Raw genomic sequence first — 27,317 nt, 5'->3', positions numbered from 1 at the left:
AGGGGAAAATAGAATACAAGAGTAGACTTGCAGAAAACATAAAAAACTGACTGCAAAAGCTTCTGTAGATGTGTGAAGAGAAAAAGACAGGTGAAGACAAATGTAGGTACCTCACAGTTAGAATCAAGTGAATTCCTAATGGGCAACAAAGAGATGGCAGATCAGCTTAACAAATAGTTTGGATCTGTCTTCACTAAGGAGGACAGAGGGTCTAGTATGAAGAAGGAACAGAAGGAAATTCTTATTAGTCAGAAAATTGTATTGGGGAAATTGCTGGGATTAAAACCTGATAAGTCCCCAGGGCCTGATGCTCTGCATCCCACAGGACTCAAGGAAGTGGACGCATTGGTGGTCATTTCCAGCATTCTATAGACGCTGGAAGAGTTCCAATGCTTTGGAAGGTAGCTAATGTAACCCCATTTCTTAAAAAAAGCAGGGAGAGAGAAAACAGGGAATTATAAACCGGTTAGCCAAACATCAGTGGTGGGGAATTGCTGGAGTCAATTATTAAGAATGTTGTAACTAGGCATTTGGAAAACAGTGACAGGAACGGTCTGAGTCAGCATAGATTCACTAAAGGGAAATAAAGTGTGAAAAATCTTCTGGAATTTTTTGAGGATGTGACCAAGGGTGAACAAGTGGATGCTGCGTATTTGGATTTTCAAAAGGCTTTTAACAAGGTCCCACACAATAGTGATTAAAGCTCATGGTATTGGGAATAATATATTGATGTGGATAGAGAACAGTTTGGCAGACAAGAAGCAGTAAGTGGGAATACACAGGTCCTTTTCAGAGTGGCAGGCAGTGATGTGTAGAGTATTACAGTGTTCCGTGCTGGGACACCCTCTATTCATAATATACATTAATGATTTGGATGAAGGAGTTAAATGCAATATCTCCAAATTTGCAGATGACACTAAGCTGGATGGCAGTGTATGCTGTGAGGAGGATGCTAAGAGACTGCAGGGTGACTGAGTGGGCAGATACTTTGCAACTCCAATAATAATGTGAACAAATGTGAGGTTCTCCACTTTGGTGGCAAAAACACAAAGGGAGATTGTTATCTGAATTGTGATAGTTTAGGAAAAGAAGAAGTGCAATGTGACGGGTGTGTCATGGTGGAACAGTTGCTGAAGGTTGGCACGCAGATACAGCAGGCAGTGGGAAAGCTAATGGCATGCTGGCCTTCATAGCAAGAATATTTGAGTATAAGACGAAAAATGTATAAGGATTATACTCGTTGGAATCTAGAAGAATGACAAGGAATCTCAGAAACATATAAAATTCTGATGGGACTGGATAGGCTAGATGCAGGAAGAATGTTTCCAATGTTGGGGAAGTGAAAACTAGGGGAGATAAGCTATTTAGGGCTGAGATGAGGAAGAACTTCACTGAGAGAGATGTGAACCTGTGGAATTCTCTAGCACCGAAAGCTGTTGGAGCCAGTTCATTAGATATCTTCAAGCGGGAGCTGGGCATGGCCCTTGTAGCTAAAAGGATCAAGGGGTACGGAGAGAAAGCAGGAGTGGGATACTGAAAGCGTATGATCAACCATGATCATATTGAATGTTGATGCAGGCTCGAAGGTCTGAATGGCCTATTCTTGCACCTATCATCTATGTTTCTATGTTGTATTGTTGGAAATGCAGAAGCCAATGTGTGCACAGCAAACTCTAAGAAACAGCAATGTGATAATGACCATCTTTTCTTGCAATGTTAATTGAGGCATAAAAGTCAGGGATAGATTCTCTGCCCTTCTTTAAAATTGTGTCAAGGAATCTATCCTTTTACCTAAACAGGCAGCTAGGACCTTTGTTTATTGTCTTATCTGAAAGATAGCATTTCTGGACAGTGTAGCACTTACTCCAGTACAGCACTGGAGTGATGAGAATTGCTGGAATCTAGTATTCCAAAGTATTAACAATGCACTTTGAAATCATAATACAATCAAACAAAGTTGAATATTGGTTTACAAAAGACAATTGTGCTTGACAAATTTATTAGAGTCGTTTAAGGATGTAACTTGTAGGGTAACTTGAGGATGTGTCTAGTGCGGTGGATAGAGGAGAACTGGTGGATGTGGTGTTTCTTGATTTTCAGAAGGCTTTTGCTAAGGTGCCGCACAAGAGGTTGTTACAGAAGGTTAGGGGGCATGGAATTGGGGGTAGGGTGTTAGCGTGGATAGGGGATTGGCTGTCAAATAGGAGTCATGATGTGGGAATGCCGGCGTTGGACTGGCATAAACACTGTAAAAAGTCTGACAACACCAGGTTTCGGTCCAACCAATTTATTTGATAATACTCACAAGCTTTCGAGGGGACTGCCTCTTCGTCAGGTGAATGGAGAGTTCTGGCCTCAGACAGAGCATATAAAGCACAGACAGTTTAGAGATTACTGATTAAAATGCGAATCCTTACACCTAACCTGCTGTTCAAGACCTGAAGTGGCTGACAATGTGAGTGGAAGGAGCACTGATCACAGGTTACAGAGATGTGTATTGTCTCCAGACAGTACAGTAAGTGAGGTTTTGCAAACCCAGGCAAGTCACGGGGGTTACAGATAGTGCGACATGAACCCAAGATCCCTGTTGAGACCGTCCTCATGCGTGCGGAACTTGGCTATCAGTCTCTGTTCAGCGACTCTGCGCTGTCGTGTGTCGTGGCCTGCCTTCACGACACACGACAGCGCAGAGTCGCTGAACAGAGACTGATAGCCAAGTTCCGCACGCATGAGGACGGTCTCAACAGGGATCTTGGGTTCATGTCGCACTATCTGTAACCCCCGTGACTTGCCTGGGTTTGCAAAACCTCACTTACTGTACTGTCTGGACACAATACACATCTCTGTAACCTGTGATCAGTGCTCCTTCCACTCACATTGTCAGCCACTTCAGGTCTTGAACAGCAGGTTAGGTGTAAGGATTCGCATTTTAATCAGTAATCTCTAAACTGTCTGTGCTTTATATGCTCTGTCTGAGGCCAGAGCTCTCCATTCACCTGACGAAGAGGCAGTCCCCTCGAAAGCTTGTGAGTATTATCAAATAAATCGGTTGGACCGAAACCTGGTGTTGTCAGACTTTTTACTGTCAAATAGGAGGCAGAGGGTGGGTGTCAATGGGTGCTATTCGGATTGGCGGTTGGTGACTAGTGGAGTGCCCCAGGGATCGGTGCTGGGGCCTCAGCTATTTACCATTTATATAGATGATCTGGAGGAGGGAACCGAGTGTAAGGTGTCGAAATTTGCTGATGACACCAAGATTGGTGGAACGGCAAATTGTGCAGAGGGGTGGAAAGTCTGCAGAGGGATCTAGATAGGCTGGGCGAATGGGCGAGGAACTGGCAAATGGAATTTAATGTTGGCAAGTGTGAGGTTGTCCACTTTGGTAGGAGTAATGGTAGGAAGGACTACTACTTACATGGCGAAAAACTGCAGCATGCTACAGTGCAGAGGGACCTCGGGGTCCTTGTGCATGAGTCGCAAAAACCCGGCTGACAGGTGCAGCAGGTGGTCAGGAAGGCAAATGGGATGCTGGCCTTCATAACAAGGGGGATTGAATATAAAAGTAGGGAGGTCTTGCTGCAACTGTACAGGGCACTGGTGAGGCCGCAGCTGGAGTACTGTGTGCAGTTTTGGTCGCTGCACTTGCGAAAGGATATTTTGGCCTTGGAGGGGGTGCAGAGGAGGTTCACTAGGCTGATACTGGAGTTGAGGGGGTTGAGCTACGAGGAGAGGCTGAATAGACTGGGCTTGTACTCGTTAGAGTTCAGAAGGATGAGGGAGGATCTCATTGAGACATATAAGATGATGAAAGGGATGGATAGGGTAAAGGTGGAGAGGTTCTTCAAGCTCAGAAAGGACAGCAGGACTACAGGGCACAGCCTCAAGATAAGGGGGGGGGGTGCAGTTTAGAACAGAATTGAGGAGGAACTTCTTCACTCAAAGAGTGGTGAATCTCTGGAATTCTCTGCCTGTTGAAGTGGTGGAGGCTACCTCGCTAAATATATTTAAGGCACGGGTAGATAGGTTTTTGGTAGGCAAGGGGATTAAGAGTTAGTTATGGGGAGAAAGCGGGAAAGTGGAACTGAGCCACTTCAGATCAGCCATGATCTTATTGAATGGCGGGGCAAGCTCGAAGGGCTAGATGGCCTACTCCTGCTCCTATTTCTTATGTTCTTATGACTGCAAAAGACAAGGCTGAAGCATTTTCATTCATCTTCAGCTGGAAATGCTGAGTGGATGATCCATCACAGCTTCCTGTTGATGTCCCCAGGATATAAATCTTCCTGCCAGAATGGACAATTTCACCTTTGCCCGCATTATTCTCCATTTGCCAGATTTTTGTCCATTCATTTAACCCAGCTGTGTCCCTTTATGTCCTCTTCACAATTTATTTTCCTACCTAACTTTTGTTATCAGCCAATTTAGCACCCTACCTTCCCTTTCTTCTCCTAAGTCATTAATATAAATTGTGAAAACCAGCACAGGTTCCTCTAACATACCACTTGTCACATCCTGCCAACCAGAAAAGATCCATTTATGCCAACTCTTCTCCTGTTAGCTAGCTAAACTTAATTCCATGCCAATATGTTACCCTCCCCAACCCAAACTATGATATATTATTTCACACCTTTGATATGGCACCATATCAAATCCTTGCTGGAAACTTAAATACAGTAGATTCACCAGTTCCCCTTCATCTACAGTACATGTGACTTCTTCAAAGAACGCCAATAATTTGGTTAAACATGATGGGCAGGATTTTACGTCTTCGCTGTAGACGCGGGTAGATAGGTTTTTGGTAGGCAAGGGGATTAAGGGTTATGGGGGGAAGGAGGGAAAGTGGAACTGAGCCACTTCAGATCAGCCATGATCTTATTGAATGGCGGGGCAGGCTCGAAGGGCTAGATGGCCTACTCCTGCTCCTATTTTTTATGTTCTTATGTAAATAAAAGGGAACCAATAGATGAAGTATATTTGGATTTCCAAAAGGCATTTGATAAGGTACCACTCAAAAGATTAATATGTACGGTAAGGACTCAGAATTGGGGGTATATATTAGCATGGATAGAGGATTGGTTAATAGATAGGAAGCAAAGAGGAGGAATTAAGAAAAAATTTTAAGGTTGACTGGTGAAGGGTTGCAGGCTGAGCTATTTAAATTCTGTATTAATTACTTAGACTAAGGAACCAAGGATAATGAATCTAAGTTTGATGATGATACAAATCTAGCTGTGAGGAGGACACAAGGAGATATATAAAGAGGTTAAGTGTGTGGGCAGCAAAGCGGCAGATTATAATGATTTTGATTTGATATATTATTGTCACATTATTAATATACAGTGAGAAGTATTGTTTCTTTCACGCTATACAGATAAAGCATACTGTTCATAGAGAAAGGAGACAGTGCAGAATGTAGTGTTACAGTCATAGCTAGATGTAGAGAAAGATCAACTTAGTGCAAGGTAGGTCCATTCAAAAGTCTGATGGCAGCAGGGAAGAAGCTGTTCATGAGTCAGTTAGTACATGACCTCAGACTTTTGTATCCTTTTCCCAATGAAAAAAGGTGGAAGAGAGAATGTCCAAGGTGCGTGGAGTCCTTAATTATGCTGGCTGCTTTGCCAAGGCAACAGAATGGAGGCTGGTTTGCGTGATGGATTGGGCTACAATCACAACCTTTTGTGGTTTCTTGTGGTCTTGGGCAAAGCAGGAGCTATATCAAGCTGCGATACAACCTGAAAGAATGCTTTCTATGGTGCATCTATAAAAGTTGGTGAGAGTCATAGGTTGCTGATGACCTGGACACTTAAAAACTTAAGCTCTCGGCCATCTCTACTTCGGCCCCATTGATGTAGACAAGGACATCATTTCCACAATGCTTCCTGAAGTTGATGACTGTCTCCATTGTTTTGCTAACATTGAGGGAGAAATTATTGTCATTGCACCAGTTCACCAGATTTTCTATCTCCTTCCCTATACTCTGTCTCGTCATTATTTGAGATCCAACCCACTACGGTGGTGTTATCAGTAAACTTGATAATCAGTTAGAAAGGAATTTGACTATAGGTGAGTAAGGAGATAGTAAAGGGCTGAGGACACAGCCTTGTGGGGGGCAACCGGTGTTGAGGATGATCGTGGAGATGTTGCTTATCTTTACTGATTGTGGTCTATGGGGAGGAATTTCAGGATCCAGTTGCAGATGAGCCAAGCCCCAGGTCAAGGTGTTTGGAGATGAGTTTCATAGGAACAATGGTGTTGAAGACAGAGCCGTAGTCAATAAATAGAAGTCTGACATAGGTGTCTTTGTTATCTAGGTGTTCCAGGGTTGGAGTGCAGGGCCAGGGAGATGGCATCTATTGTGAACCTGTTGCGACAGTGGTGGAGTGCTGTAGTGGATCCAGGCAATCAGGAGGCTGGAACTGATTTGTGCCAGATTAACCTTTTGAAGCACATGATAATGATGATGTCAGAGCCATGCGACGATACTAATTAAGGCACGCTGCTTGGCTTTTTTTTGGTACCGGGATGATGGTCGTCTTCTTGAAACAGATAGGGACCTCAGATTGTTGTAAAAAGAGTTTGAAGATGTCTGCAGGTACTCTCGCCGGCTGATCCACACAGGATCTGAATGCTTGTCCATCTGGCCAGTTACTTTCCATGGACTGACCTTCCTGAAGGCTGCTCCAACATCTGCAATGGTGATCTCAGATGCAGGTTCATCCGAGGCTTCTGGGATGAAGGGCATGCTCTCACTAATGTCTTGCTCAAAATGGGCGTAAGATGCATTGAGCTCATCAGAAAGGGGTTTCTTGTGGTCTTGGGCAAAGCAGGAGCTATATCAAGCTGCAATACAGCCAGAAAGAATGCTTTCTATGGTGCATCTATAAAAGTTGGAGCCAACGATTTTACTTGCCTTCATCTTGTAACTTTAGAATGTGATCTACTGAATAATCTACTGAGTAGATTATAATGTGGGAAAATGTGAGGCCACTAAATTTGTTAGTAAGAATAGAAAAACATAACATTTTTTTAAAAGACGTGAAACTTGCAAGTGTTGATGTTCAGAGGGACTTGGATCATGGAAAGGTGGCATGCCGATACAGCAACAATTAGAATGGCAAACAGCATATTGGCCTTTATTCCAAGAGGGCTGGCATATAAGATAAAGTACTCTTGGTACAGGTGAGACCACATCTAGAGTACTGTGCACAGGATATTCTCACATTGGAGATGGTGCAGTGAAGGTTCATTAGATTGGTCCCTGGGATATGAGGGTTGTCTAAGATGAGAGGCCGAGTAAATTGAGTCAATACTCCCTGGAGTTTAGAAGAGTGACAGGCTCTTTCCTCTGGCTAGGGAATGTAGAATAAAGGGACAAAGTCTCTGGATATGTAGCTGATCATGCATGACTGGGATGAGAAGTTTCTTTGCTCACAGCGTTGTGAATCTTTAGAATTTTCTGTTCTAGAAGTTTGTGGATGTTTCATCACTGAATATATTTAAGGCTGAGATAGACAGATCTTTGGTCTCTGGGAATCAAGGGATACGGGAAGTGTGCAGGAAGGTGAAGCTGAAGTAGAAGATCAGCCATATTCATATTGAATGACGGAGCAGACTCAATGGGCTGTCTGGTTCACATCTGATCCTGATAATGATGCTCTCACATTCTTACTTATCTGTAAGTACTGCATTTAAAAAGATAAACTAAGCTGATCCATGTTTCTAGCCGTGAAACTGCGTTGAATCAAGATCAAAGCTAAAGATTTAAATTTATCAAGGAATACAAGCTAGAATACTGTTAGGGTAATTTTTAATTTAATTGGCTAAGTAACTGTTGGTAGTGAATTTAAAGTGAAGTTTATAACATACAATATGTAATATCTATATACAAAGATTAAAATTACTCTCATAATTTGTAAACTGATGGGAATGACATCCAGCTGATGTAGATTATTTTTATTTAGGCTTGTATACAAGTCCAATTAAGATCAATTGTATTGCCCTCCTGACGCCTGTAACTCCTCTTTAAATCAAGAAATCAATTTTTAATTTCATTTGATTATTTATTTACTGCTTTCAGTGATAGTATAAGTCTAAGTCAACAGTAGTATAAAATATTAAAAAGTGGTTTGATAACACAATTTATTTACCGAGCAAATCAACATTACTGTATAAATATAAAAACAAATGGAATCTGAAAGAGAAACACAAAATGCTGGAAAATCTCAGCAGATCTAACAGCAACTGTGGAGAGAGATTACAGCTAATGTTTTGAGTTTGGATGACATTTTGTCAGAGTTGAAGACAAAGAAAATAGGACAAGATTTTAAAAGTGAATGGGTAACTGACAAAGATGTCCTGGACAAAAAGACAAAGGAAATATAAATTGTGGTGATCATGGCTTGGGAGGGCACTGACAGCGGCCATTAAGAGATCAGAACGTGTTAAAGGCAGAACAAAATAAGCAGAGTGTCAAGGGCAACCTGAGACACTCTCGGGCCTTAGTGGGATGTGGTTGGGGGATGGTTTGCAGAGGAACAAGATGGATAGCAAGACAAAAGTATAAAAAAAGTTGAAATCATAAAAATAAATTAGGTAAATGAAACACGATAAAACAAATGGAAATGGGGTGGAGGTGCAGGAGAGAATTCATGCCCTGAAGTTGTTGAATTCAATGTTCAGCCTGGAAAGTATAAAGTATTTTCCCATCCTCTTTTCCTGAAGTTTCATAAATACTCTTGACAGCCAGAGGCATTGGACAATGGAACAGGTGGGAATCATCACAATCAAGCCTCAGACAGTCAACATCCAATGTTCACTGATGCACTTTCAGGATTAGATATCAGTGACAGAAAGTGGGTTAATTTACCCTACTTAAACTGGGACAGGACTCATTCTAATTTTTAGATAATTTGGGTTAGAGGACAATTTTCAAATAAATTTAACTTAATGCATTCAACTCACAACTTCATTACTGTTTAAATTTTCTAGTCACAATCATAATGCAGCAATATACATTGTTACCTTGTAATCCATCTGTTCAGAGCAGTTGAAAACATACACCATTTTACCCAAAGACCGCCCCAAGTCTTTGGTGGTCTCCGTTTTACCTGTACCAGCAGGTCCTGATAGTGCTCCACTCATTGTCAAATGCAAAGACTGGGTCAAGGTAATGTAACATCTGGAAAACCATCAGAATCAGAATTAGCAGCAACCAACAGAGCAAATGCAATGCTGTAAGAAATTACATAAGTGTACAAATTAACAGAAAGTCGTGCTCAAACTGTGTAATACTGGATCTGACCACACTGAGCATTGGGGTCACTACTGGTCATTGGATGTACGGGAGATATTTAAGCCCTATTATCACTGTTGTATGCACTGATGAACAGCTAGATGTCAAACGTGAAATTCTTCAGTCAGTTGGCAGCCTCCTCATCAGCCTAGTGTAGGGCAGTGAGACTACCACTGAAGCACAGGTCAGGACACTTATATATACCAGGGTTGCACGTCAATTATACGCACCATGGTAGCATCTCACCACAGCTGCACAGGGGTGAATCACAGTGACATCAACAAAAGAAATTGTTGCAGCAGAGTCCAAGTGCGAACCTGTTCAGTTTGACCCATTTGCCACACGGAAGGTCAAAGCCTAGGATTTCCAATCTGGGATTATCAACCAGGTGCTGATTCTTGGCTATGTTATTGGATGTTGTGCCACAGGCCATTCCACACGTCCGCAGCAGAACTATCTAGCTCAGGCATGTTGCTCCCAATTGCCTGCCTTGAGATGAGGCATTTGCTGGGTGGATGGGTGGTGCTTCTATCAGTGGCAGGTTCAGGCTTTTTGTTCACTCTTTCAAGCAATTGTGCTATGCTAGCTATACGATGATTCGTGGTGGCACAATGTTGCAGAACACAGGTAGCCAATTTGTATTTGTTGATTGGATTACTCAGAAGGAAATGTTCCTCATGGTGTGATTCGGTTGGACATCTATCAGTTTGCAGTGCCAGTGTTCTTCCAAACAGAAGCGCAGTACTTAGCCACTGAGTAGCAGACAACCAAACAGAAGGTTCTTAAAGTTCTGGTGTTGGCTCCCCAAGAGGTTGCTGTTAGTTTGCTGATGAGATTATTAGGAGTCTTCAGTTTAATTGAGACTATCTGAAAATGTGGCTTGATGTCCAAAACGACATCAAGATAGGTGGGTGCAGGATGATGTTTGATGTGGCGGTGTTCAGGAAGAGGTTACGTTCTTAGTGATCTTGTGTTTATTAACGGGGTAGACACATGATACGGTTTTGGCAGAATCTGAGGAACCAGTTTTGACAATAGTCTCAGAGTTTACTAAGATCATCATTAAGAGCACTGTTTTGTCTTTAAAATCTTTTGTTTGGTAAGCACAGTAGATGTCATCTGCATTGATGGACTTGTGGCTGCATGTGGCTGATACAGATTTATATACAGGGTTGAACAGAGTGGGACCTGTACTGATTTTTGAGGTGGCTTTTTAAGCCCTGAAGATGGTTCAAGATGAACCATTAGACTGATCTTCAACAAATAAGTCACAAGAAAATATTAGATTTATTTTGAAGGCGGGGGTGGGAAGAATCACTTCTGAAAGAATGGAACTATATTACAGAATTAAGTATGGAAAAGGCAATTCTGAAAAACATAGACTGAACTGTAACAGGAGGGACAATGGTTTAGAACAACAAAAGACAAATTTTGAACTGACGTTAGGACACTTACTGCATATTGTCAAGACCAGGCATCGAAAAATGAAGATAAAAAGCTTAAAATCTTTTGAAGAGTTAGAAGCCTACTTGTGACACTAATAAATAAAATTTAAGGGCGGAATTCTCTCCCAAAAATTCTAAGTGTTGAATTCTCAGGAAAACTGGAGTAATGCACGCTGTTTTTTTTCAGTGGGAGTTCACACTAGAATCACCCACACTGTGCAAAGCAGAGGCCACCAGCATGTATATCATTAAATTTTAAGGGGCAGGGTCAATTCCCACCCAGGAAACCAGCAGGCCGCTGTGCTTGTGCACTTGCCCCAAACTGTCAGCTTTCCATATGAGGCCGGTCCGGGACCCCCACAGTGCTGCCCCCCAACCATGCCATGCCCAATCATGGCCCTCCCTGACCAGCCTCAGCCGATCCGTCCCAATCTCCAGGCCCCTCCACCCATCCCCCGCAATGCAGATATCGCCACAGTGCAGATCCCACTCCTCTCCCAGCCTGCCCTGATCACTAGCCTTCTTCTGCCCTCATCCATCCTAATGACAGTGGCAGTAGGGTGCCCCATCAATCAGCCCCTAAGCCCTACCCTTTTGACACTGCCTCATGCCCAGTGGGCAGTGCCAAGGTGCCCCCAGGCATGGGCACATTGCCCCTTGGCAGGGCAAGGGGGCACAGGGTGGCACTGCAAGAATGCCCATGCCCAGGGGTTGCCACCCCTCCACTGCCCAACCTCCTTGGGGGGCCCCAATTGCCAGCAGAGTCAGGCCACCAGCTCCTCGAAAACAGGGAGCTGCTCTAAATCCCGTTGGAGTGAAACACTCTGGTAGGTTGGTAGATGCTAGGGGCCCGGAGAATTGAGTCCCAGGCTGGCTAATAACACTTAAATGATATTTAAAATACTATTTAAATGCTAGCCCTGCCTCCCTGCTGCCTTCCGGCACAGAGCAGGCCGCACCAGAAATCCGGCGCTGGGAGACGCTGGCAGAGCGCAAACACATGCAGCAATCCTGCATATCGCCCCCCACCCCCCCCCCCCCCCTCCCTGCGTGCTTCTCCAGGCCTGCTGTGCTAAAAAAAATCAGCACAGCAGGATGGGAGAATCGCCCCCTAAAACTGTGAAGGGAGGACCAAATGATGAGGTAGGACAGGGCAAACAGTTGTCTTCATCTGTAGCTATTTTGTGATCACGTATCAAGGATAGCACAGTGTACACCAATCATTTGTAATGAGCAATTATGGCCCAAGTTCCCTCACCACGATTTGTATATTTTGGGTGAGCAAGATGCTGCTGCTGGAGAAGGTGCAATTTAGGAAATTAGGTCACAATGAAGTGTCTCTTAACCTTACAGTCTGATTTCAGGCAGGATTGTGCAGAGAAATCCTGTCATTAATTGTGGAATGTTAATGTCATTAATAGCATTTTCTAGGTTATTGTTGACATTTTTGTAAATTTTACCATAAAATTAAACATGGGTATACCCACTTCTCCAATAATTTTAAGGAATATGAAACATTCTGCAACTCTGTGCTGCCTTTACACTTTCAGCTTCTAGATAATTTTCTTATCGATTCCATTTCTTTCACTAATCTTCGATTATTCACAATATGAGCAGTACTTTCTATTCTGGAGTATAAATTGGGTGAAAAGAGTGGAAGTGAGAGTGCATTGTGCTCGGGGGCAAGGCGGCTGGCCACGTACCATCTCACACTGTTCTGGTCATTACATACGTATGCGCAAAAAGGTAGGCAAATCTTTTGGTGAAGGTGGGAGAAATCGCCATACCTGACCTTACCTCATAGGGTTGAAGGTCCTGCAGCCATTTTTAAAGGGCATCCAGAAAGCCATTTACTCAATGCAAACCAGGAGCTCTGGATTTTGCTGATATCAGTACATCAAAGCAGAAAACAGGTGGCCCATGGTTCAGCGATGCCTCCCTGCAGGTTCTCCACAAAACAATGCAGGAAAGATGGTAGGAACAATTTCTCAGGGAAGGCAGCAGGAACCCCACCCATCTGACCACAGCTACCTGGATGGAGGTTGCAGCAGAGGTTAGCACCAGGGGGACCACAAAAGTAGAGCTCAGCAATCAGAACGAACTAACTATCTATTGTGTTCTGCAATAGGAAATGGCAAAATTGACATTCGTAAGAGCAGCAGGCAATATAAGTGTGCATGTGGATATCAGACAGAAGTTTGAGTTGCAGTATTCAACAGCATATGGGACGTGCACTGAATGTGTGGTAGACTCTTCATACGGTCAATGTTCGTCAGTTGCAGAATTCCTATTTGTTAATCACTTACTGGAGAAAATTCATATAATGGCAAACTGCTAAACTGCTCCTGCACCCATTGGGATAACAATCAGTCCTTCAGTCAGTCTGCAGGACAAGAACACCCACAGTAAGAGGGAGTGGGAGGTGATGGAATGTGGGATATTAGAATCCTATGTATCTTTGAAGAGGCAGCCACAGAATCAGCTACAAAGGATCAAGATTGTGTAAAATAGGACTCTCCAGCAACTCCTGCTTGCAGTTGGCAGATGTGCCGTAGAAGTAAGACATCCACTAAATCTTTTTCCATTCCAGGTACCAACACAAAAAGGGAAAGCAAAAAAAGAAAACCATCCACAGACCCATCTCCAACCCCACTTCTGAGAACACAGCCTCAAAGGATGCATCATCACAATGTTCATCTGCACTTTCCATCAGTGCAGATACATTTATCTTGGTGGGTATACGTTCTAGAGTAAGCTCTTGGTCACAATCTGGTGAGTATATCACTGACATGGGTCCACAGCTAGTGGAGGAAGTGATAACCAAGGTCTCGGACACTCGGAAAATTTCTAGATGCCGGGCTCCTGCTCAGACCCATACTAATGACAAGTCTCTGGATTTGGCTATAAGAGAACTACCAGACCTGCAGAGACAGGCTGCAGAACATCAGGGAGAAGTGTCAGAAGCCATGTGCAGACTGGACAGAAGGTTGGAGGAGTCTGTCAACATATTGTCCTCTGTCATGGCACTGGCTGCTTCCAGTGAGATCTAGAAAAATACACCGTGTCTGCCATGGAGGGCATGTCCTGCACCAAGCTGTCCACCGTGGTTGCAATCCTCGCAGTTTTCGCCTCATTCTACTGGAGTAATGGCAGTATCTCCTCAGATGAAAGCCAACGAGACTCCTCCAGTTAGCCTTGTAGTCCAAGGCGGGATGCTGTCATCCCTTCCTGACATTCGTGTCTTTGCAATTCCATCAACTCTGGGATGATTGGACCCAGGAGCACATCATCAGCCACAGGCTCTGCAGAGTCCTGGCTACTGGCATCCCTCCAAGTGCTGGTTCCCTAAGACTTCCCTGCCTCTGCCTACAGTGGATCTTCAGCTGTGAGGTGCTCACCAGTGAGTGACCCAGAAGTCACCACTGTGTGAGCATCTAAGTTGGTGTGGGTTACAGCTATCTTCCTCTTTCATGGTGGAGTCGGAAAAGTCTTTCTTGGAGCTTCTCATGACTAAACATTAAACAATAGAATACAGTTCCGGCTTCACAGAAATTTAAACATCAAATTGCTTCAAGTTTTTAGCTTAATATGCTTTGACACAAAGAACTGACGAACAAGTACGTAGGTCAATACAGGGCTCACCTGTCAGTCAGAGGAGTAATTACTAAACGAGGTGTATTACCAAGATACTCATATGAATACTGAAACTGAGCATCACAGATATTAACAAAACAGTGTCGTTGATTATCATCCCATCTTTGTCGCAGTTGTGATAGCCAGGCAAACGCCTGACTATTAGTGACCTAGAAAAAAAATTAACATTGAACAATTACACAAACCATATCTGAACGGTGTATTCCTTGCAATTTCTTACATAAAATAGCTAATCCATTTTTATATTTTTTCTTTATTCTTTATCAGATATCTTATAGTTTTGAGTAATTTAAAAGCAAATGCACCTGAATTAAAGCGCCTATCTTTTGAAAAGGCATTGGGCGAGATTTAGCAGACCTGTTTGCTCTGGGTGCAAATCCCATTAAGGCCGCCAAATTTCACAAGTGGGCCACAACAGGATTTGCACTGGCGAAATATTGGTTTGAGCTTCTCCTCACCTTCCGCCAATGATGTGATCAGGTTCATTCCCACAAAGAGCATGAACCTGATTAGCACAAATTTACATTAACTAAAATATTAAATGGCTTGATGCTGCACAATCCAGCCCCATGGAATGCTTCCTCCCTGGCCACGTGATATCACATCGGTGCAATCCACTACAGTGTTTTGAAATCGAGAACCAGTTGTGTTGACCATGGCATGGGGACGGAGATGTCTGGAGGCTCTACAGATTGAAAGCCAAGGCTGGGCATTGATCCCCCTCCCCCACTTTTTTTTAACAGAGCGTCAAAAGTCAGAAGCTGACACTTGACCATTTTTTTGGAAATTTCCACCAATTGGGCCTGATTTTACCAATTTCATTCCAAATGCTGAATCTGGGCATAATGCAGATCCGACTTAGAAATCTGCTTTCAGGTGACCCCATACGCACTCAACCATCTCCAGTCCCATTTGTGCTGTGGGCGGGGCTTAGTGCCACCGAAACCATCGGAGCTCTGAACTGCACATGCGTAGTTAGAAAAAGATTTGAAAAAGCACACCCACGTCAGATCACTCCCCGGCCGCAGAAAGCAGAAAAGCAGCCAGGGAGTGAAAAGCGGGAGTGATGGCCACCATACACATCGCTGTTGCCCTTATCCATCCCCCTCCACTACTCACACACATCACTGCCCCCCTTATCCACCTCCCTACTACCCACACACATCGCTGTCCTCCCCATCAACCCCCCCCACTACCCAGACTGATTGCCAACCCTGCCCCCTCCCCCCACCGATCACCCAGAGAGTTGCAGCAGACCCCCCAGGCCCCCCCCTGCACTCCCACCAGAAATATATCTGTTGCCCCCGCCCCAGAGATCCACACCCTCGCCCCCCCATCACCACCAGAGATCTATCTGCCCCCTCACCGGAGATACAGCTGACCCTCCTTCTCCTCTCCCCAGCCCCTAACCAGGCAACGATCTGGCCTTACTCCCCTTCCTCCCCAAACCAGAGAATGATCTGGCCTCCCTCCTCCCTCCCCCCTCCCCCACCCGCCACTGATCTGAGTCAGAGCGCCGCTGGAAGCATTCTTCAGCAGCTGGAGCACCCAATTCAGACTTTTATTTAGCACGTCCATTATGACGCGGTTCCAGGTTGGCAAATGCAGTGATAAAAAGGGAAACGCTGATAAGGTTGGGCTGGCAGTTCATTAATTCAATTTAAATACGTGCAAATGCATTTAAATCACTTGCGCCCGTTTTGGGCGTGAATCGAATTGCTGCCATGCCCGCGTTTCGGTAAAGTGGCCATTTGCGTGGATGCAGATTACGTTAATGGCCTCAAACCCGACTTTACCATGTTTCCGCGCCCGCAATGGTAAAATCAGACCCATTGTCTTTCATTTGAGAAATGAACAAAAGCATGCTACTTTCATCAAAAGCTAACGGGCAACTGTTGTACTGATAATTTTACACTCGTTCTTCCACTAATCCTCTTTGCATTTACTATTAACTTTTAAAGTCATATGGCTCCACAGGTACCTTCAAGCACTTTGGTTAGTACTTTGTTCAAGTGACTATGTACGTGACACCAGACAATGAGCCTGAATGGGCCTTTCAGCAATGAAGACATCACAACTGAACCTGATCCTGTGCTCAAAAGACACTACACTTGTGACATTGGATAGTAATAAATGGGAACCATACAGGTTCACTCGTAAGTACCAGCACTGCAACATGAATATGAGGGTGCCTGACTGAACAGTTCTATCCTGACTGAGAACAGAATGGAAAAATATAGAACAACCCATATTTATGTAGCAGTTAAAGTCAGAGAAATATTTTAATGTATTTCACATAAGTATAAGGGAAAAAAAATGAGCACTGAGCTCTTTGGAGATGCAATAATGAAAGATGGGTTTCAAACTAGGAGAAGTGAAAGCTGAAGAGGCAAAGGGGCTTATGAAATTCCACTGTATGAATCCAAGCAGAATAAAGACAGCTGCTAATGTTAGGTTGAAGCCAGCAGGATGTACAAAAGTCCAGAGTGAGAGAATCAGAGTGTCTATGGAAGTTTCGTAGCTGCAGAATGTAATGACAAGAGGGGGGCATGAGATCAGAAAGAGATTTAAACACAATTATGAGAATTTTAATTTTCAAGCATTTGGAGACCCATAGTCAAAAGGTCAGTGAAAATAAGAGTGATGGGTGAGTGGGACTTGATGCAGGATAGGGAAGGGGCAGCGAAGTTCTGGTCTACAGATCGGGAGATGATGCTGGTCATTGGAATACTCAAATCTGGAAATGACAACAACATAAACAAATATTTCAGTGGCAGATGGGTTGAGGTATGGGCAGCATTTGGTGATGCTAAAGAGGTGGAAATCAATGATCTTTTTGGCTGAGAGGATATCACTCTGCCTGCGATTGGGTGGGGGGGGGGGGGGGGGGGGGGGAGGGTGGGATATCACTCTGCCTGAGATGGGGGGGGGAGTGGGATCGCTCTGGCTGTGATCACTTGGGGGGGAAGTGGGGACCACTGCCACTCTGCCTGCGATTGGTGGGCGGGGCTGCTGCCACTCGGTCTGCGATAAGTTATTAAATTATACAATTTAATTCTTCCATGTCCATAGCTAGTGAACTCAACCAAAGTGTTGTAGTCAGTTTGAGAGCAGAGCATGCAATCAGCTAGCACTAGCATCAGCCGGACTGCAATCTCCACAGTTACTTTGATAGCACAGGAAAGAGAAAATTGGAAAGGATGAAAGCTCAAATCAGGAACAAATAAAACACAATCATCTGTTCAACCAGGGAATATTCAAGGAGGGGAACAAAATTAGTAGCAAGGGGATAGAATTTGTAAAAGTGGTTGAAGATGGTAAACATATGAATTAGGAGCAGGAGTAGGTCACTCAGTCCTGCGAGCCTGCTCTGCCATTCAAGATCATGGTTTTGCTCTTTCCAATATTTAGCTGAAGGAAATTACAGCTGATCAAAGACTGGGTTTCAGAGAAATAGGCAGATCTCAGAAAATAATGAAAGACTGAGGAAGACGAAGAGGCAGATTTGCCCTTATTTTCAGATTATGTCGTCAATACATCATGTGGATGAGAAAACAAACAGAAAATAGGAGGAAAGTGGGGATTTTGGATCTGTTTAACCTTGAATAAATTTTGGGATCATCCTTTCCAATTTTCTCTTTCCTGTGCTATCAAAGTAACTGTGGAGATTGTAGTCCGGCTGATGTTAGTACTAGCTGATTGCATACTCTGCTCTCAAACTGACTACAACACTTTGGTTGAGTTCACTAGCTATGGACATGGAAGAATTAAATTGTATAATTTAATAACTTATCGCAGGCCGAGTGGCAGCAGCCCCCCCACCGATTGCAGGCAGAGTGGCAGTGGTCCCCACTTCCCCCCAAGCGATCACAGCCAGAGTGATCCCACTCCCCCCCATCTCAGGCAGAGTGATATCCCACCCTCCCCCCCACCAATTGCAGGCAGAGTGATCCTACCCCCTCCATCCATCTCAGGTAGAATGATCCACCCCAATCCATCTCAGGCGGGTGATCTCCCACCCCAGACCCATCTGCACAAGGCCCCCATCTCCCCCTGACTTCGAATACTGTATGATACCTCCCTCTCTTACCCCGTCCCCGATCATCATAGAGGCACTGATCCAGCAATCCCCCCCGCCCAGTTCAGCATATCTGCAAGTGCTCACTTGCCGTCCCCTCAATGCTAACAAGCAAACTGCATTTAACTTGCTGGAATGCTCTGCCCTAACAAGCAGCAGCTCCATAAAAACACCAAGGATGGGCAAGCAGCAGGCAGTGCAGGATAAAATGACCAAATGTCCAGCACTGAGATTCATGGAAGGGGACCTCAGGAGGCTGCCGGGTGCAACAGAGGTGAGGCATGACATTGTCTTCGCCCAGCGGGACGCAGACGCAGGGAGGCTGATGGAAACGCAGCCTGAGAGGCAGGTGCCACTTCAGTTCATGGCAGGGCACTGGCCCCCGGAACAGGGAAGCAGTGCTGCAAAAAAAGGTCAAAGACTTCATCTGGGCAACCAGGTCAAGTGTTTAACCCTATCTAGCATCGTCCCCCAAATCAACCCCAGGCCCCGCCACCCCTAGCACTCTGCATGCTTCCAGTTCCTGATCCCCATGCCCCTTTCTCCCACCCTCCATTAAGAATAGCACTGCGCTTGCCCTCTGAGTGCCACGCCATGATACTCTGAAGGAGTCATGCCATCATCCCCACAGGAGAAGCCTGACTATAACACCCAACAGAGGGCGAAGACATGGGGTTGTGAGGTTTGGATCTTCACCCCCTTTGAAGAGCAGTCCAGAAAAGGGGACATCCAGGCTGTCAGCGACAGCGCGGTCAGGTTGGAATCAATAAGTGAGTATTCACTTCCACTCAACTGGAGGCAATTTCTAGGGGGCATAGATTTAAGGTGCAAGGGGCAAGATTTAAAGGAGATGAATGAGCATTTTACTTATAGAGGGTGGTGGGTGCCTGGACCTCACTACCAGGAGAGGTTGTGGAGGCAAACACAAGAGTGACCTTGATGAGGCAACTTTACAGATTCGTGGATGGGATGGGAATAGAGGCATATGGTCCCCAGAAGGGTAGGGGGTTATAATTCAGATAGCTAGCCTCATTGCTGCAGGCTTGGAGGGCCAAAAGGCTTGTTTTTGTGATGTAATCTTCTTTGTGCTTTGTTCTATATTCAATGGAGAAATGTGAATCAAGTTTTTTTGCATCCCAGGTTCCTCTCCCTCCCTTGCATTTAACCTTATTTCCATGTTGCAGGAATAGATCCAGATGCTCCGGGGCAATCTCGTATTACGCCCCACTGCGGCTCCCACTCTTCCTGCCCCAGACAGCTTGGACAAGTCCTCGGAGGATATGAGTAAAGGGACCTCTGAAGGTGACACCGTTTTGGCATCAGCTTCCATCTCACAATTCACCATCCCAAATACTGACACGTTGGGCGGGTCCAGTTAGAGGTGAGGCTTCTGGGTCACTCTCTGGTGAGCATGACACATCCAATAATGTACATTGGGTGGAGGAGGGAAAGTCCGAGGACTCTGGTACGCAGGGGCCTGCTGGAGGTGAGGACTCAGAGGCACAGCAATAAGCCTGGGGCCAACTAAGATCACTTCTCTTCTCTCCTCCCCCCCCCCCACCCCCCCCTCCTCCTCTGCTGGAGATGCAGCAACAGAGCCAGGACATGCAGGAGGGGCTAATGGCCACAGTGGACCAACTGTGAGGCTGTTGGGAGTAGTCCCAAAGCTTTCAGATGGACCAGCTATTGCCTGTCTTGCGTGGTTCCCAGGCCAACACAGCAAGGGTGGCATCCACAGTGGAAAGCCCAGGACATGGAATCCGCACCATGAGTGGCAAGCTCCAAGCAATGGCTGAGTCACAGTAGGCCACAGAGGAGTCCTAGAGGGCCACAGCTGAGGAACCCAACAGGATTCCCGAGGTTCTGTGGCCCTTGGCTGAGAGGCTCAAGAGCTTGCATGAGATCCAGTGGGACAGCCAAGGGACACAGCGGGCTGCGGCAGCAGCCCTTTAGAACGTGACCCAGTCACAGAGGACTATGGGCCACGCTCTGCAGCCCCTCAGCCAATCTCAGAGGGCACTTGATGCGGCCATTGACATGTGGCTCCCAACTCAGATGGGCATTGCTGAGGGTTCGGCCACTATATGTAGGACGCAAGTAGTTCTCCAGGATTGGTAGGACCAGGTGATACTGGAGCTCATTGCAGAAACACTACCATCCCATGGAGTGACCCAGGAACCCCAAGGAAGGAGGAAGAGCTCAAGCCAATGCTGGGGCCTTCCAGCCAACAGATTGTGGCTACACCTTCTGACTTCCCCCCCTTCCTGATACCGGGGCATCTCAGGGGTAGTGGGATGAAGAGGATGTCACGGATACGTCACAATCACCTGGAAGCCAGTCAGGGCCCTCAAAGTCCGGGACGCCAGAGGATGCCCGCCAAGTGCATCACAGGGAGCAAAGTAGGCAGCTGGCCTTCTCTACCTCCAATGTACATTCTGGAGAGATATGTAGACGTAGTGGTAGGCCACATAAGATTAGGAAGTTGTAGTTGCACTAAGATGGCACAGGTAAAGGGCAGCACCAGTTAGAGAGATTTTTAAGCACCTTAACGTTTTCCTTTCACAAGTTTGTACGTTAGAATTTATTATTTAAACGCCTTTATTGTAATCATTAAATATTTTTTCACCATCCACCGGTGACCAGTCTGTCCTCAGATTTGTCTAAAACAGGAATCCTCTTCCCTTTACAAAGGATCGTTCATTTTGATGTCAGTTAGGGAGGCCGCTCAACATTGTGTCACTGAAAAAATGAGGCCACGCTTCCCCAGAACCCACACAATTCCACCCCGCCCCGCCCCCCGGCCCCGCCCCCGCCCCCACCCCCGGCCCCCCCGGCCCCCCCCCCGCAACCTGCCCAGGGCCCTGTATGGGTGTTCACTAATCCTTTGCCCATTCGCCAGCGTGCATGCGGAGCTCAGGTAGGAATTAGACTAGTTTGCACCAGGGCATCATCACAATGGTGCTTAGCGAGTCTTCATCACCCTCCTGTCTGCCAACGAAACTAGTTAACACATCGTATCAGGGCCCACCACTCTGGTGTGACAATGTTGCAGGAGACAGAAGAACTTGGGAGGGTGGGGAATGGAACCTACATGCACAGACACAGGCCCCTAGTTAGCGAAGTGCCTGATGATTAGGGCCTCCCTCGCACGTTTCATTCTAGCTGCCAGCCCTCCAGCACCTCGGGGGTATCGTTCGACATGGTTCTCTTCCTCCTGCTGGGGGCCTCTTCCCCAGCAACATCCGGCTTGTCGGCCTACATGTTCTCCTCCTCTTCCATAAGGTCACCTTTCTACTGTGCCAGGTTGTGTGGGACACAGCACACCAATACAATGCAGGAAGAAATCAGGGGGCTGTATTGGAGGGCCCCGCCAGAGCAGTCCAGGCACCGGAACCGCATTTTCAAGAGCTCTACGCATCTCTCCACTGTAGAGTGGCTACATAAGCCTCATTATACCAGGCCTCCGCGTCAGTCACAGGCTTCTCTGCAGAGGCGTCATCAACCGTGTCCGAACTGGGTAACCCATGTCATCCACGAGCCACACCCACAGCCTCGGCTCCTCCTCAAAGGCCTCCGGTATGTCTGAGCTCCTCAGAATGAAGCTGTCATGCACACAACCAGGATGTCTCGCTCATATGTGCATGATGTTCATCACAAACCAGTTAGACATTTAGGGGGTGGAACCCCTTTCTATTGATGAATCTTAGTGGATTCTACAGTGGGGCCTTGAAGATGACATGTGTGCAGTCGATGGTCCCCTACGTATTAGGCGTCCCCATAATGGCCGCGAACCCTGCAGCCCAGACTTCCGGATGGGCCTGGTCCAGGTGAAATTTGATGCATCACGCAGCCCGGGCAATATGACGGCCTTGACATAGGTGTGGACAGCTGACTGTGAAATAAATTTTTGCTGGGGTCTGGAAGGACCCAATGGCGTAGAAGTTCAGAGCGGCCATCAATTTAACAGCCACCAAGGATGGGGGACCCCCCTGTCCCGAAGTGCCAGATCCTGCAACAAATGGCGCAGTTATTGCACTGACTCCCTTCAGAGGTGCAGCCGTCAGCAGCACACAATATCCAACATCTGTTCAAACCACTCGTGTGCAGAACTGTTGGGGTCTCTGCTCCCTCCTTCTCCTGCAACCCCCTCCCCAGGCAAATGGCAGCCTTTGGTGCTCTAGTGGTTGTCTCCCTCTACTGTGAGTGGGCCTCCTGTACCCGCAATTCTTCCTCATGCTCCTCCTCCTCAGCTCCAGCAGCAACCAAAAGAACCGCAAGATCAATTTGCATCACAAAAGCCACCTTGTCACTATGAAGGAGTGGAGGGCTTGAAGGAGAGAAGCATGTGGAGAGGTTAAGGAACGCTGCTTGCCCCTAACCCAGCAACACATGCTGCTCATACTGCCCATTCCCCCCACCCACATGCCCTTCAGTAACACAGAACCCCATTCCCCACCCACATGCTCCCCAGCAACACAGCTCCTTGAAAAGTTCTGAGGCTGCAGCAGTGCAATTTGCATTGGTTTATGCACATCCTTCAGCTGGAAGAGTACTGCATATTCTGGGACTCAGCCCAATGTTAATGCTGAGACCCAGGTCCATGCTGCGAATTGGACATTGAACACCCAGCTGAGCAACTGCCCCCAACCTCCTACACACACTTGCAGAGCCCCCCTGGATCAAAAACAAAATGTCCACCACGAAGGACCCCTATAAAGGAGCATGGAGCCATCTGACAGTTAGCATCCACCACCTCACTAATTCTCATTGATGGAGCACCTGAATTGGACTTTTATGGAATATGTCTGTTCCAGGCCGATTCCAGACTGGCGAATGCGTAGTAAAGGCAGATGTGCTGGTAAAGTAGCATGCAGCTCATTAAGTGGATTGAAATCAATGCAAATATATTTAAAATAGCCATCGCCCGTTTTGGGTGGGTTCCCGATCGCAGCCATTTTCGGGCCTTGGTAATGTGCAAACCAGCACAGAAGCAGGTGCAGATTGCGCTACTTGCCTCCCACCTGACTTTATCAAATTTTCATGCCTGAAAACAGGTGTAACTCAATGGTAAAATCGCCCCCAAAAGTTTAAATTTACCAATTCAATGGTATTCAATATTGAACTATAAAACTGTTGTTAATATTACATTATATGGTCATTTTGTAGCACCTATGAAATAGTGTGATAAAAAAATTCAAATGGTAACAACTTGTAGACAACAAGATAAACAAAACAATTTTTTCCATAACATTAGTTTTTTGCATTTCCTGAATTGGAAATTATCCTTGCAAAATTCAACAATGTTGCTTATAGAAGCATCTCTTCCATTTTCGGCATGTAAACATAGGAAGAAGTTATCAATTTAAGATGCAGGGAAAAAAATGATTACCATGTAACTCAACACAAGGTATTTGGGACATTAAAGTTGACAGGTAGTGGAACCTAGGAAAATTCCTGGCTCAGCCCAGCACCTCGGAAGCAAATGTCTACAAAGGCATACTTTTCTTTGCTGACGGGCTGGTTTAGGTTGGATTTGGGCCACTGCACCCGGGAAAAAGTTCATAGGCAGCCACAGGGAGAGCAGGATGCAGAGGCAGGATCCACCTCAGCACTGTGGGCCTTTGTCCCAGTTAAAATAAGAACACAAAGGTTCTCCTCACCCTGCACACTCCCTCACCTTCCAAACACTCCCCATATTCCATCCATGCCCTCCATCCAATCCCATGGCCACTATACCAAACTTTGACCTTCCACCCACACCCTATGATTCGCATGCCCCATGCCACACTATGGCACTTCCATGCCCAGTGACCCACTATACACTATATAGATCCAATAAACCAATAGTGATAGTAGGATGTGCTTTAAACAAAAACTTTTAAAAATAATTCATTCATAACTTACTACCATGCTGAAAAAATCATTTCATTACAGGCTAATAAAAGTGTCAAACACCCAGACCTTTTAAAATATCAGTGACAAAAACCACATTATACATTATTTAAACAAACCTTGTGAAACTGATAACAGAGATCAGAGGTCCTGAGCTGTTAATCAATAAATGGTTTCTCTGGGCTGCAGATGCTTCAAAAACTTAATGGTTGTCTGGGCTTTCAGCCAACCATTCATAATGAGGATCTGGAGGACTGGCACTTTTATTGGCTTTTATTAAAGTAAAGTTACTTTTTTAAAAAGCTTTTTGTACACATCTCACTATAGGGTTCACTGATCTACCATATCCTATACCAATGGGAATGGAAGTGCCATAGCTTGACATCAGGTATGAGGGGCCCTGGGTGGGGTGGTGGTAGGCAGAAAGGCAGAGCTTGGCATGGAGGCATGAAGGGCCGTAGTTGTGTGCAAAGGCAAAGCTTGCCATAGGAGGCAGGTGATAGAGCACAGTTTGGCTGGGGAGTATACGGGGCCATAGGGAACAGGTGGAAGGGCAGAATCTGGCATCAGGGGCCAGAGGAGGACCTTCTGAACATGTCTATTAAAAGGTTCCCTTATGCAGACTAGATTCACAACTCCTCTACAGGACCATGAACCTTTAAAAATGATCCTTTAAAAACCTGGCACAACTCCATGAAAATTACAAAGGAATAGGAATGCCTATCACCAAAGTGGAGCAGTATGTCAAGAGATTCAGATGTAGGCTATTGACAAGAATCAGCCTGCGCCCTTTGAAGGCCCTCTTGAAAATCAGACAGCTCAGGAATGAGGTCAGGAATCCTAGAAAGGGGACCTGCCTGCCATTTTTAAATGATTCCTGAGTCATCCCGACTTGAAGACAATCCAAGCCAATATATCATTTCTTGACATATTGAAAAATCTTGCAAAATTAAAATAAGTCACAGAAATATAAGGGCACAAAATGTTGATTTTTGTCTGCCCTCTGGCCATATAGAAAAATAAAGGCAGATAAAAATTATTGGTCACAAGTAAGGCTTATATTAACATTGCAATGATGTTATTATGAAATTCCCCTAGTTGCTACAGTCCAGTGCCTGTTCAGGCCAATGCACCTAATCAGCATGTCTTTCAGAATGTGGGAGGAAACTGGAGCACCCTGAGGAAACCCATGCAGTCACAGGGAGAATGCGCAAACTCCACACAGACAATGACCCAAGCTGGGAATTGAACCCAGGTCCCTGGTGCTGTGAGGCAGCAGTGCTAACCACTGCTACTGTGCCGTCAAAGCTTTTATATTTTTTCTGAAAAGTCATTATGCAGAGATCAATTGCACGTAAGACTTATTTTCAAAATAGCACAACAATCTCAAATGTTTTAAGGATTCTGCCATTAACATTGTTATAATGTGTACTCTGCTTGACTCCAAAAGTGAATACATCTGGCTTTTGAAAACAAGGTCTGGAATTGCATTGACCTGACAAAAATATATCATACAACTTGATATATGGTAGAAGTAATGTGTAATTAAAAGAAACAGAAAAATGCTTTTTTTAAAAAAACTCCATCTAATTCATATAAATTCGGCACTGAACATCTTAATCTAACATCTGTTATTCTGTTGCTCTATACATGACAGAATTATTAATGGATTGAATAGAATTAAAATGAGCTCCATTTATTCATGAAACAATGTATTTTCTTCAAGATCATTTTAAAACACTTTGGCATAAATGCACAGCTTAGAGAGATTGAGGATTCAATTTATTTAAAAACAAAGATATCAAGATTATGCAACATTCAAACGAATATTGAGTAATGATGTGCAGTGCATATAACCAGTTTCAGTTGTATTGCACTTGTGTAAGCTCTGACTGCAAAGGCATAAATAATAACGACATGCATTAAAACATTGGCTCTGAAAGCATAGTCAAAATTTTGAGGAATTTACACTAAATACCACAAAATAAATCTTGTACTTTAGCTAGTATATGTAATTACGTAACATATCAATGGAAAAGACGCAACTGACTGAATCAAAACATTGTCATTTCTTTGCAGAAACAACTGAGCAGCCCCTTTACAAGGAAATTATGTTTATTTTATGCTTTTAAGAATGCATTAGGGTAATTGCTACAACAAATTACCTTCTGTGCTATGAGCTTTGCTACAACATCTCTGGCATGTACATCAATTGTACAGATTGTCATAATCTTCTGACGATCACCATGGGTGAGCTCCCCTAGTAGCATGTTTATAAGAGCATTTAGCTGAGCAATCTGCAATAAAAATAATTATATTTGACTACTCAAAAAGATAGGGTACAGTACACTACATGTCATAAACTGATTACTTATTCCAGAAAGCGTTATATTTGCAAGGCATCCCCTGTTCATGTATTAACCAAAATATAGAAACTGTGCTTACTGAATATCTGAAGTAAAATTAATGGATACTGAGGGATGCAAATTAGTCTAATCTTATAAACTGAATCTTATACTTTTCACATTATGAAGATTATTACCAGAACATCTCAGAGGAATAAAAATGGACAGAATTGTTTTACAGCCTGTAATGCATTTTTAACAAACACATAGTTTAAAAATGACTACATATGTTAATCATTCATCAGCTTGCAATGGATAGAAGAGGGCATGATGGGAGATGGAAGCCCACTATGTAACAAAAAAAGTAATCAATAAAACTGTTCAACACAACTGCCAGAAATTTCTTCAAATTCTCCCGATTAGTGGCTGTAGTTTTGGTGGATGATCAATGGAAAATCGAATTAGACTGCATGAACAAGGTCATCAGCAAAGTTATACTGCGCAACTGGGAGAGACTCAGAGGAAATTCCCAGCATTTTCTGTTTTTTCACAATTTCACTAAGCTGTACAATGTACAGATAACAGAATTAAATCAGTCCCACCTAAAGTCT

The 27,317-nt window shown here is 44.8% G+C and overlaps 1 protein-coding gene across 1 annotated transcript in view; it reads right to left on the bottom strand.

Moving 5' to 3' along the window:
• Positions 1-27,317, bottom strand: part of dnah9l (dynein, axonemal, heavy polypeptide 9 like) — a 443,144-nt gene that overhangs the window by 296,399 nt on the left and 119,428 nt on the right. Inside the window, exons 30-32 of the mRNA XM_080198977.1 lie at positions 26,527-26,658; positions 14,380-14,540; positions 9,022-9,178 (exon numbers count right to left, since the gene is read on the bottom strand). Coding sequence (XP_080055103.1) covers positions 9,022-9,178; positions 14,380-14,540; positions 26,527-26,658 — 450 coding nt within the window. The remainder of the gene's footprint in view (positions 1-9,021; positions 9,179-14,379; positions 14,541-26,526; positions 26,659-27,317) is intronic.

This window comes from Carcharhinus amblyrhynchos, chromosome 11 (genome assembly GCF_965287045.1).
Source record: "Carcharhinus amblyrhynchos chromosome 11, sCarAmb.v2.hapA, whole genome shotgun sequence".
NCBI lineage: Eukaryota > Metazoa > Chordata > Chondrichthyes > Carcharhiniformes > Carcharhinidae > Carcharhinus > Carcharhinus amblyrhynchos.
This window is presented reverse-complemented; position numbering and strand designations above follow the sequence as displayed.